Here is a 12,754-nt window from a genome sequence, read left to right on the forward strand (position 1 = left end):
GGGAGGGAGGGAGGGAGGGAGGGAGGGAGGGAGGGAGGGAGGGAGGGAGTATGGAGTCGGGTAGCCAATGTGGTGCCCTCCAGACTCCAGTTCCCATTAGCACCAGACGGAATGGCAAGTGGTCAGGGTTGATGGAAGTTATAGTCCAGCAGCATCTGAGGACATCACATTGGCTACCCTGACCGTGTCTGCAATGCTGGGCTTCCACATTTTGCTTCTGGCAGGAGATTCATGGAGCTGGGAATCCATCTCTCACCTGAACAATTTCTCACCTTCTTGTAGGTGTTTCACTTGTTTACTGTCCTTCCTCTTTTCCCCAGGTTCCAGATGGGGCCACAGTTGGCCTCATTCCCCGCCTTCACAATGACGTCTCCCAAGGCACCAGCCAGAACTTCTTCTCTGGAGAAAGTGAGTCTGCTTGTCTCTCTCTTCCTTGAGCCATTGCTCTCCCATGCAGTAGGGCAACCTCCTTTTCCCCTCCTCACTGCAACTGGTAGAAACTGGTACACTGCAAAGAGATGGGCACAACTATGGGCACAAATAGTGAGCAGTGCAGCTCAATTGCAGTGTGTGTGTCATAGGGAAGTCTCTTACCTTTTCATGGGGGTGTGGGGAAGCACCTTAGCCCTTTTTTCTAATGTAATGGGAGGGGTCCTTAATTTTCTAGCCTGAAAAAGTAATGGAAAAGCTCCAGACCAGGAGACTCTAAATAATGCCTGTAGATGTTTCTTCCTTCTCCTTTTGTACATAATGGTAATTCAAGTTATTACATGGGAATAAGCCTGTTTCATTTCTGTATCTATAGAGGCCTTTTGTTTTGCAAACAAGGGAGTCAAGTTTTTTCTAGTCTTCTTTTAGTCTAGGAAAGAAGAGCACAGATTGACATTTGTTATAAATGCTCTGGGAGTGGCAACAAGAGGGGCACAGGGCCAGAGGCAGACAAACTGGAAACTTTTTAGGGAGGTACTGGAATTAAGAGAGTGAGGTGCCACATTGGTTGGGGAAAGGCCTGTGTGTGTTGCTTTTGTAGACCTTTAACAGAAACTCTAAACATTTTTTTAGATTTTTCTTTGTCACCTGGAGGATTAGATACTTCTTTGGCTCCCTTTTACACCCCCCCCCAAAAAAACTTCAACTAATAGCATAGTTTATGTGGGAGCCATTTTGATTCTGCATTACAGAAGAATCATGGCCATGATAAAAAGTTCCCCAACTTCTGCGCTGCTTCCTTTATTCCTTGGGGGTGTGGGCATTCGGGCCATGTCAGTCTCACCAAACTCCCACTGGGCCCGTGTCTCCTCCTTCCTTCTTGCAGGCATCGTCATTCATCTCACACCTTTGTTTGCTGTTGCTGCTGGTAGCCAGGACTGGGGCCCTCGCAGTTGTCTCAGCTGTCCACGGGACAGGCAGGAGCCCTGAGGGCTGCCTAGTGAGTGGTGGACTGCCCCATTTTCCATTGTAATGAGTCCTGTTGCACCCTTTGCAGACACCCCAATGCTAGAGGATGGTGAGGATGGGGGGCTACGCCTCTGGCACCTGGTAAAGCCATCTGAAGAGCCTGAACTCACAAAACAGCAGCAAGAGCGGCGCAGCAGCCTTCGGGAGCGCGCCAAGGCGATTCCTGAGATCTACCTCACCCGCTTGCTTTCCATGAAGGTAAGAGGGAAAGCATTCCCCCCAGCCATTCTCCAATTATACCAGCCCTTTTAGAGCAGTGGGATTCTTCAGAGCTTGATCAGGATTTCCTCAGTGAGTAGATCAATAATGACAGACACATTTCCCTGCCTGAACGTGACCAGGTGCCCTTGAACAGGGCTTCCCAAACCATGGTCCATGGACTACCAGTGGTCTCTGAGCTTCATTTGGGTGGTCCGTGCTGTGTCCACATTCAATATTGTATTGATTTTTCATATTGATTCTGTGGAGTTCAAGTTGTAATACAATTGGAGAAGCAAAAGAAGAAATAAAAATACAGCTGAAAATCATATAGCGTCTAGCCCAGTGCATTACAATTGCTTACAACAGTCAGGAAATCAATTGTTGTCCACCAAGGCCCTCAGACATTTTCAAGTGGCCCAGGAATGGGATGAGTGGAGCTCGAGAGCCACTGCCCTAGAATATTTCCTGGGTTCCTTGACATGGTAAATCTGAAAATGTTGGCTGCCACATCTAGAAAGCACGAGGGCCTTGTCTCCCAGCCTGCAGGTAGTGCAGATGCAAAGTTTTGTGTATCTGTCATAGGCAGTGCTTTTTTGCTAGAAAAATAGGTGCTGGTACTCACTAAGAAGTATCACACTTTTTAACAGCAACAAAAAGAGACTCCGGTACCATAAAGTTGTTACAGTAAGTGCCACACTTTTTAACAACAAGAACAAAGAGGTGCTGGTAGTGTATACTCTTGAATCCCCCCTGGGGAAAAAAGCAGATCTATAGGCTTAGCTATTGGTTTAAAGTTCAAGGGAGGAAAAAGGGACTCCCCATGTTATGCTTTCAGGAGCAGTTTCTGTCAGTCTGTACAAAAAGAAAAGGTATTTGGACACCAGATTGCTCTGTTGCCAATGCAGGATGCTGTAGAAACATGCTGTTATTTATGTGGCTGGTTCCTGGCTGTCTCAGCAGTGCACCTGTGAGTCTCTAATCCCCTCTTTCTTCCCTTTATTCTCCATAGGGGACGCTACAGAAGTTTGTGGATGATGTGTTCCAGGCTGTCCTGAGTGTGAACCGCCCAGTACCAATTGCTGTCAAGTATCTGTTTGACCTGCTGGATGAGCTAGCAGCGCGGCACGGGGTCACTGAGCCAGAGACGCTGCACATCTGGAAAACAAACAGGTGGGGTGGACACGGGGTTGCTGAGGCAGCATTGGCTGGGAATGGATGGTGGCCGTAGGAGCTGAGACTGGGAGAGTGAGTTGTGGAGACTGAACATTTTCAGCCAGAAGGGCTGAAGACAGCCAGCCAGTTGCTAACTTGGTTTCTGCCTTTCCCCTTCCTCCTTAGTTTGTTGCTGCGCTTCTGGGTGAACACACTCAAGAACCCACAGTTCATTTTTGATGTACGTGTCTCTGACAATGTGGACGCCAACTTGACTGTCATTGCTCAGACATTCATTGATGCCTGCACAACTGCTGAGCACAAAGTTGGCAGGGTAAGTTCATACATCTGCACATGTCTAAAGGTCACACCCATATCAGACCAGGATCAAAAGAGGACAGGTAGTGCTTGCCTTGATCCTGATGAAGTCAGGCCTGCCCTCTGTTCTGAAACGGGATACTCCAGGCATTTAACTTGAATATGAATCCCATTGCCACTGACAGAGGTAGCCAGTTGCGCTGGGTAAAGGGGGGGAGGGGGCTTCATTTCCCCCAGTATTTTTGGGCAGGGGGCAGTGCCACCCCGGTACTGATGGGGCCGCTGTCCCCACAGCTGTCAGTCACCCTCCAAGTGCCCCAACCTCAGCCTCTGCACGGCAGCCCAGAAACCAGGCAGTGGCTGTGACAAGCGAGGGCAATCTTTGCTTTTCTCATCCCAGCTGCAGCCTGGCAGCCCAGAAGCCGGGCGGGGGCTGGGACGAGCAAGCGTGGAGCTTGCCCTCCACATGTTTTGCCTGCGCCCCCTCAGTGTGGGGGGCAAGTCAGCACCACTGGAGGTAGCCCTGCTGTTCAACTATGGATTTTAGATACCATTTGGGCAGCAGATTTGGAGACTGAGAGAGAGGGCCTATGTGCGAGACAGTCCACTGGGCAAGTACCCTTGGGACTCTCCTATTCATTTTAGTGTGGAAGATTCCCCAGGGATTCCCATGTTAATTAGCCATTTGGATTTCCTGCTTGAGGCACCAAAATCCCTTGTCCTCTGCCTTATAATTGCCACGATTTTAACCCTCACAGTTAGCATACTGCCATAAACAGAACAGGAACAAAATGGATGGCACACAGCAGAGGGACCTTAATCAGACTGTTTGTTTGAAGAGCAGCTGAATAAAACACTCCATATTGGCTCAAGGAATTGAAACAAGTGACACTTTTTGAAAAACAAATCTTCCATGAAACCAGGCTTTCATGGGAGCAAAGGTGTCTGTCTAACTAGCAGAAGCCACCTTGTCCCATCTCTACTGAGGACCATTTCTGATGTCCCAGAGGAAGTGGAGAGCAAACCTCAAGATATTGGACAAAGGGGGAGCAAATTTTTCCCCAGCATCACAAATCACTGGTTGCAAGTATGAGCACGACTGTTCATGTCTTCTGGCATATAAAGGTATTCCTTAATGCAATAATCTTGACATAAGAGCGAAAGTCCCATTCTTAGTTCAGTGGTATCTTATAATCCACCAAACTATCATCTCGATTCCATTATGTCTGTTGTGGTTTTGGCCTGTTTCAAACACTTGCACAGAAGTACTGATTTCAAGATGCTTATTGCTGATTGTGTGAGAATGACTTTTCTCCCATCCAGGCCATTTAACAGTCCTTGTTAATTACGTTGCATCACTCCACTTAACATTCAGTATTGCAAAACATATCATTTCCCGCACCGTAACATTTTATCCGTCTGGGTACATATATTATTACAATGTTCAAAATTGTGGTTACAAGCAGTCCCAAATCCAGGCATGTCAGCATACACTTAGGTTGCCGGTCAGAACTGTGGGGGCTGCACCTGGCCCCCCAGTTTTTCTGGGCTCCCCTCTACTTCCTCAACTTGAGCTATTTTCTTTGGGGATGTGCAAAGAGCTATGTAGAGCATTGAAATACTGCCCTCTTAAACTGGAAATCATTCTCAGCTGTTTAATGCCCTCTGATAATTCACCCAGTGTTGCCCACACAATCAAGCCTTAAGATGTTTTAAAATGAAATCTGAGACTGCAAGGATGTTTGTGTGAAATGTAAAGGGAGCCTTGACTTATAGAGCCTTTTTGATCTAAAAGTCTTATTTCTGCCCTCATCATAGAAATGTTGGAGTTTTCCCCGTTTGTTTGTACAACAATGCATGTGCGATGCTCTGCCATGCTTAGTCATACCCACCCACACCCACAAAGACACACACACACACACACAGAGAGACAGAGAGAGAGAGAGAGAGAGAGAGAGAGAGAGAGAGAGAGAGAGAGAGAGAGAGGGGGAGATTTAGACACATCACCATATGTTCTAGACCTGAACTTTGGCTCAAATCTAAGCCCCAATTTATGGCCCCAAGTGCCTTTCCCACATTCTTGTCACTCTCTGGAAACATATGGGTTGAGGGTCTCAGCTTTGTTTTCCAGAATTTCTGAAAACAATTTTCAGGGGGTTTTTTGTAGATCCCTGAGAGAAGGTTTTCTGGGCCTGAAACATGTTGCATATTAAATCGTGTCTTAGATATATTGGGGCACGTTTTTCTTTCCTTTAAAAATAAAATACAGGTACAGCTTATTTTTGTCATTTCCACGCAAAACCCAGCAATTCTAGAAGATGAGGGTGGGGGCAGGGAGAACATCCTGTAGTATTGGGGACAAGAAGGATTGTTTCTGCATGTACTGTAGAAGTTGATCTCTCTCAATCTCTCGTAACAGCCTGTCAAACTGGTCAGACCTGACTGAGACCTGCTTTTGCCACCTCTCAGGCATCATTCCCAAGGACTGGTGGTTCTCTCAAATCATTTTTTTTTCCATGACCAAGAGCTCACTTGATTATGTTTTTAAAATGTAGGCATTTCCATTTTTAATTTGGGGTTTAGTTCAGCCACCTTACTCAGCAGCTCATCATGCCCCTCTAGTGTTTTGCCAGGAGGCCCTTTCAGAAATGCCCAGCTCTGAGGTTTTGTTTGGAATTCTAGATTTGCTAAAGAAAGAGGGTTGTGAGATCAGGTGGGAGGTCCCTCTTGGGGGAAGGGAAGCCATGATGTTTAAAGCAGCACAATAGGTAGGGTGGTTGGTGCTTTTCACCCTTAAGCCATGTTCAGAAGTAACAAATCATTATTTATGTTTGGATGCAAAAATATGTTGGCATAGAAAGTATGCTGGGATTTAGAATTAGCACATCTGTGTTTTCTGTTCTGCATTAATGATGCTGGCTGGCTGGATCAAGCCAAGGTCCATTTCATTCAGCATCAGTTCCCAACAGCAGTCAGCCATATGCCTTTGGGAATCTCAAAAGCAGGACACTGAGGTGATGGCCATCCCATTTGTTCCCAGAATCTGGAACTCAGGTGGTATGTATACTGCCTCTGTTCATGAAAGTTCCATCTACTTATCAGGGCTGGCCCTGCCATTGGACACATCCAGGTGATCACATTAGGCATCTGATTTTGGGTTATATTATTATTATTATTATTAATTTGTTTATTTATTTATTTATTTATTTATTATTATTATATTTTTACTCTTCTTCCCCTCTCCCCTCCATGTTTTTTCTTAATACCTGATAGTAATGTCCTTGAAGAGGGCTTTACTGAGGTGGTAAATCTGTCTACGCTGCAAGTAGGTTTCAGAGAAAATTGGAGATTTATGCATTCAGACAACTATGTCAGAGAAAAAGCTATGCTGTAACTCTTTTCTCTAATATCTTATTATTATTATTATTATTATTATTATTATTATTATTATTATTATGGATGCAGGGTTTTTTGCATGTAGGAGAATTTCCTCACCTGCATGTGAGGGGGCAGGCTTTGACTCTTCACATGCTCAGAGGAACTTCCCCTCCTCTCTGTTAGCTTTGTAGAGTACTGCATAGGGAGCATGCTTTGGAATGGGCTCCTATTTAAATGCTGAATTGGTCTTATAAACTTTACATTTTCTGTCTCTCTTAAAGTGCAGTCTGGACAGCCTGAAAACTAACCAGTTGCACCCCATACCATACCTACAGGTGGAGACATAATTCTTGAGTCTGACTTCTGTCCCCTTTCCAAAACTTCTTCAAAGCTTACATCACCTTTTGTTCTCTCTCTCCCTCCCTCCCTCCTTCCCTCCTCAGGATTCACCAGTCAACAAACTACTCTATGCCAGGGAAATCCCACACTACAAACAGATGGTGGAGAAGTAAGTGTGAAAACCAGGAAAAAGGTGGTTGTGGTAGAATAATACCTAGCCCTGCAGAAAATGAGAGCTTGTGGGTGTGTTTGGGGAAGCCAGGAGTCCTGGGAGCTGATTGCATATATTCTATGTTTGTTTAAAAAATATGCAAAAGGAAATACTAATTTTGCAAGTTATAAATTATGCAAATAGAGCAGATTTACAACCCCTCCTTATTTTACATAATTCTGCTTCTGCCAGTGATATGGAAGAGTAAGGAGCTGAGCACGGCCTTGAAGCCCCATCTTTAATGGGAATCTTATTAGCTTCCTCCATGGCTTTGGAGATTTCTCAGTCAGCATCCACAAACTTGTGAGCATATCTTCATAAATGTCTTTTATTTAATGAAGATATTCTAAGGGATGGAGTAGGAACCCGCAAGCCACTCCAGTATCCCTGCCAAGAAAACTCCATGGACAAAGGCGTGCTCTGGTCCATGGGGTCACAAAGAGTCGGACACAACTAAACGACTAAACAACAACAATTCTAAGGGAACTGAATCCTGAATGTTTTCTGCACAGATGCAAAATCACACCTTCTGGACCACATCCATTTAATCAACATTGCTCAAAGATTTCACATCCAAAAATGCATTGAAAGGGTGAAAAGGCCCACTATTTTTGTTACCGAGTATGAATGAGAGAAATGCTTAGTGGTCTTCTCCCAGTATTGCTTAATTAATTTAATTAATTAATTAATTAATTAAATTAAAACAGTGACATCTTCCAGCATACTACAGAGTGTGGAGAGGGTGTTGTAGACAGTGTTGGATGTTATGAATGTTGCTGGCTGGCTTGAGAATGTCATTTTTAGGGCAGGCAAAGGAGACTTGCATTGCAGTGTGGCCCCTCCCCACTAACCTTTCTCTTCTCTCCCCCCACCTTCCTCCACGGTTAGGTATTATGCTGATATTCGACAGACTGTTCCTGCCAGCTACCAAGAGATGAACTCAGCCCTGACTGAACTCTCGGGGGTAAGGGAATCCTGCCATGATTCCAGAACCAAAAATAGTATTTAAAAACTGCACTCTCTCCGCCTCACTAATTTTAAAACTCTCCCATGCTGACTCAATCTGCCACTTTCAAACAAGGAAAGGTTGCGTGGCAGAGCAAATAAATGCCTCAAAATCAGTTGACATATTCAGTGGATTTTCATCATCATGATGATGATGATGACTACTACTATCGTCACCATCATAAAAATCCACTGAATATGTCAACTGATTTGACTTCAGTATGTGGAGGGGAGTGGTTGCTGCACAGTCCCTTGATTTGGAGGCATTTATTTGAGGCAGTAGTGGTAGTACTATTACATTTATATGCAGTCCATCTGTCTGGGTTGCCCCAGCTACTCTGAGCAACATCCAGCAAAATATAAAAACACAATAAAGCAACAAACATAAAAAAACTTCCCTATACAGTGCTGTCTTCAAATGTCTTCTAAAAGTTAGACAATTGTGCCGTTCCAAGTTATGTCGAGGATATGTTGCAAGGGATCTTGGAAAGTCTTTAAATCACAGGTTGAACAAGGGCTGCTTGCTGCAGTTTGGCCCAAACTTGGATTGTTTATATAGGCAACTCCCCATTTACGAGGGAGTTACATTCTGAGGCACCGCGCACATACAGTATGTGAAATCCTGTATATTTGAAACACCATTGGGAAGAAGTCCCAGCAAAAGAAGAATGGATACCAAAACTTATGGAATATGCAGAAATGATGAAACTTACTGGAAAAATAAGAAATCAAGATAATATTTTTTTAAATAAAAGAATGGAAATGGTTTATTGAATATTTACAAACAAACTGTAAACAGATAAGAACATTGGCAGGATCATTGTAATAACCTGCAGTTTTATAAGGGGATGCTCACATATTGAGCATGTGTCAATGGGGGGTTGCTTGTATTTACCAGATCACTTCATCATATACCAGTCCACTGAAACTGGGGCAGAGCACCTCTCTGTGCAAAGGCATGCATTGTGCTCCCTTGTTGGGATCCCATCAGCAAGGTCTGCAATCACACAATGTCCCTCCATCAATTATCGCTCCCTTTCTGAAGTTGTCTTAATTGTTGTTTTTAGGACTGTTATAAGGAAAGGTGAGAAGGGGTATCAATGAGTATGATATATACATAGTATAATGTGTTAAGGTAAAGGTAAAGGTCCAGTCATGACCGACTCTGGGGTTGTGGCGCTCATCTCACTTTATTGGCCTAGGGAGCCGGCATACAGCTTCCGGGTCATGTGGCCAGCATGACTAAGCAGCTTTCTGGCAAACCAGAACAGCGCATGGAAATGCCATTTACCTTCCCGCTGGAGCAGTATCTATTCATCTACTTGCACTTCGTGCTTTCAAACTGCCCGGTTGGCAGGAGCAGGGACCGAGCAATGGGAGCTCACCCTGTTGAGGGGATTTGAACCGCCGACCTTCTGATCGGCAAGTCCTAGGCTCTGTGGTTTAACTCACAGCGCCATCCCTAGCATAATGTGTAGAAATATGCAAAAATACAAGGACCGTAGTTCAGTGGCAGAGAGTGTGCTTTGCATGCAAAACGTCCCACATTCAATTCCTGGCATCTCCTGGTAGGTCTGGTTGAGCCCTCCTTTTCTGAACCCTGGAGAGATTCTGCCTGTCAGTGTTGACAATACTGAGCTACATAGACCAATGGCCTGACTAGATAAGGCAGCTTCCTATGTCCACATGTAGTTGTAGTGAAAATGTAATTAAAACATCTAATGTTTCATTTTTCACCCTCCTGTTTCGGCAGAAATATTCCTCTGACCTCAACTGCCTGGTGGCCCTGCAAGAACTTTATAATTATATTAACAAGTACTATGATCAGGTATGATAAATCCCTTGAGATTTTGTACTTGCAGGATGTTGGTGGGGGTGGGACGGAGGGACATAAACAGACCAATTTCTGCGGGAGAGGGTGGGGTGGGAGTGCACCCATCTATTCTAATCCATTCCCTGCAGAGAGGTTGGTTGCTGAGAAGGGAAGGCCTATAGGACCGGGATGGGAATCATGTGGCCCTCCAGATATTGTTGGACCCCAACTCCCACCAGGCCCAGCCCGTATGGCTAGTGGTCAGGGATTATGGGTTTTGCAGTCTGGCAGCATCAGGAAGGCTCTGGCACAAGTTAGCCAACCCTGCTGTAGAAAGACTTCTGCTAGGATAGGTAGGCAAAATATTGACTTTGTGTGCTTCTTTGCAGATAATCAGTGCACTAGAAGAAGACCCACTGGGCCAGAAGATGCAACTGGCATATCGACTGCAACAGATTGCAGCTCTCGTAGAGAACAAAGTTACTGACTTGTGACACTCCTGGGTCCACTACCTGCTCAGATTCAGCACACACGAGGAACTGTACAATCCTAAACTCAGCATGAAATCCCACTGAGTACAATGGGGTTTAATTCCCTAGCAACTGTGCTATTTAGGGTTGCAGCCTTTTAAGGGGGCAAGGTTGAGCCATATTGAAAGTTCCCTGCCACCTCTGTGCATGGGTCTGTGCGCATGCCATGCCTCCAGTCAGTGCCTTAACTGCATAGAAGCTGCCAGGGTCTCTCGCACTCAGTGCTCTCTCTCTCTCTTTTTTTAAACTAGCTGCAAAGAGAATCTTCCGAGTCCAATACACTGGATTTGTAAATAAAAGGGTGTATTTATTTCTGTGGCTCTCTGAAAAGGGTATCAGTTACTGTCTCCCACCTTTTTGGGGGAGTGGGGTTGTGGCAGGTCCCTGCTGACCACTGCAGTCTCTGGGATTTGGGGGATCGACCCCAATTTCCTGGCTGGTAATGCACTAATATTGGGGTGGAAACGCCACCTTCCTATGAACAGACTCTACTAGTCTCTCTTTTAACTTTCCCCATATCTCTCTCTCCCCCACCCCACCCCCATTTTATGTATATATGGGAGCTCCCTGCTCCAGGATTGTATTTATTTTAATGAGATTTTGAAGAATAAAAAAAAAACACCACTTTTCAGAAAGGTACTGTTGTCTGGTTTATTCACACAACCTAAGGGAGGAAGGAAATGGAAAGGTTTGCCTTAAACAAGTTACTAGATGATTCCCACTTGGTAACTAAGGGGTGAAAGCTGGGAAGACTGAACTGCCTCCGGAGAGTTAAGATGGGGTGGAACTTGTTCCCTTTGGTTAGGCTCTTTGTCACCGGATTAGTTGATTAGAAACTGCATGTGTTCCAAACCCAAGTTGCTGTGCATTCTCCGATTCCACATATACATGAAATACAGTGGTACCTTGGTTCTCAAACTTAATCCGTTCCGGAAGTCTGTTCCAAAACCAAAGCGTTCCAAAACCAAGGTGCGCTTTCCCATAGAAATTAATGCAAATTGGATTGATCCATTCCAGACTTTTAAAAACCCCTAAAACAGCAATTTAGCATTAATTTTACTATCTAACAAGACCATTGATCCATAAAATGAAAGCAATAATCAATGTACTGTACTATAAAATAAATAAAACAGTATGTAGATGATAATTTTTTTTAAAAAAAGTTATTATTTATCTGCACTGATAATAGTCATTATTTGGATGGGGGGGGGGGGTATCCATTTCTGCAATCACACAATCAATAAGTAGCTGAACTGGGTTCCACACAGTCACAAAAACAAATTAACCAAAAAAGCCTCAAAAACAAAAATGCAAAATAAATAGCAAAAACAAAAGCGCCAAACAATCCATTCCAGAAGTCCATTTGAGTTCTGAAATGTTCGAAAACCAAGGCGCAGCTTCTGATTGCTGCAGGTGCCCCAGAAACAATAGGTGACAGCCGCATCGGACATTTGGCTTCTGAAAAACGTTCGAAAACTGGAACACTTCCGGGTTTTTGCTGTTTGGGAACCAAGGTGTTTGAGAACCAAGGTACCACTGCATGGTATTGGGTGTGCTTGCCCCTGCACACCATGGGTGCACATCACTCTATGCAGTTGCTTCATTTTTTAAAATCCATTTTCTGCTAATGTGCTCTGCTCTGTTGCAATTGCTCAGAAATCCTAAGCTGTGTGATCTATGCGGTTAAACTACTTGTTGTAACCTGCTGTTAACTATACTAACTGTTACGGTATTTTTTGTAAGTTGCCCTGAAGGCCCAAAGTGGGTCAAAAGAAGAGAAGGAAGTTTAAAACACACACCAGGGTTATCTGCGTTACCTTAAGACACATAATCAAAATTGCTGCTGACTTGAAATCTTCTGCTGGTGAAGTAGCAGTGCAAGTTCAACTGCTGCTGACAAGATATAACTGAAGCAGTCGATGCAGATTGAACATAAATATGCCTAGAGTCCCAGTTTCAGTGTCTCCTCAGAGAATGCAACAATGGCTTTAACATGTGCATTCATTCATGCATATAATATAACCTATCTTCCCCACACAGGGAGAGAAACCAAATCTGTACAGGGGGAAACCGTCGTCATGGGGCAGCCTCTTTAAGTGCATTCAAGGGCTGTGAGCTCATGATGAAATGAAGATCAGGGGACAGAGCAACTGTGCAAGGCAGAGAACCTGAATTCACCCACCTCTTGCAAGATGATCTTCTATGTGTTTCTGCCAATTGTTTTGCCCTAATCCTGTTACTAGGGATGCGGGTGGCGCTGTGGGCCAAACCAAAGAGCCTAGGACTTGCAGATCAAAAAGTCGGCGGTTTGAATCCCCATGACGGGGGGGGGGGGGTCCTGTTGCTCGG

The 12,754-nt window shown here is 44.7% G+C and overlaps 1 protein-coding gene across 1 annotated transcript in view; it reads left to right on the forward strand.

Annotated features, from left to right (window-relative positions):
- Positions 1–11,040, forward strand: part of PLXNB3 (plexin B3) — a 58,761-nt gene extending 47,721 nt beyond the window's left edge. Inside the window, exons 28-35 of the mRNA XM_081893665.1 lie at positions 321–408; positions 1,487–1,656; positions 2,669–2,829; positions 2,998–3,145; positions 6,951–7,015; positions 7,946–8,021; positions 9,816–9,890; positions 10,265–11,040. Coding sequence (XP_081749791.1) covers positions 321–408; positions 1,487–1,656; positions 2,669–2,829; positions 2,998–3,145; positions 6,951–7,015; positions 7,946–8,021; positions 9,816–9,890; positions 10,265–10,369 — 888 coding nt within the window. The 3' untranslated portion in view covers positions 10,370–11,040. The remainder of the gene's footprint in view (positions 1–320; positions 409–1,486; positions 1,657–2,668; positions 2,830–2,997; positions 3,146–6,950; positions 7,016–7,945; positions 8,022–9,815; positions 9,891–10,264) is intronic.
- The last annotated feature ends 1,714 nt before the right edge of the window (positions 11,041–12,754 follow it).

The sequence above is a fragment of the Podarcis melisellensis genome (assembly GCF_964234715.1).
Source record: "Podarcis melisellensis genome assembly, chromosome: 17".
In the NCBI taxonomy this organism is placed as follows: domain Eukaryota; kingdom Metazoa; phylum Chordata; class Lepidosauria; order Squamata; family Lacertidae; genus Podarcis; species Podarcis melisellensis.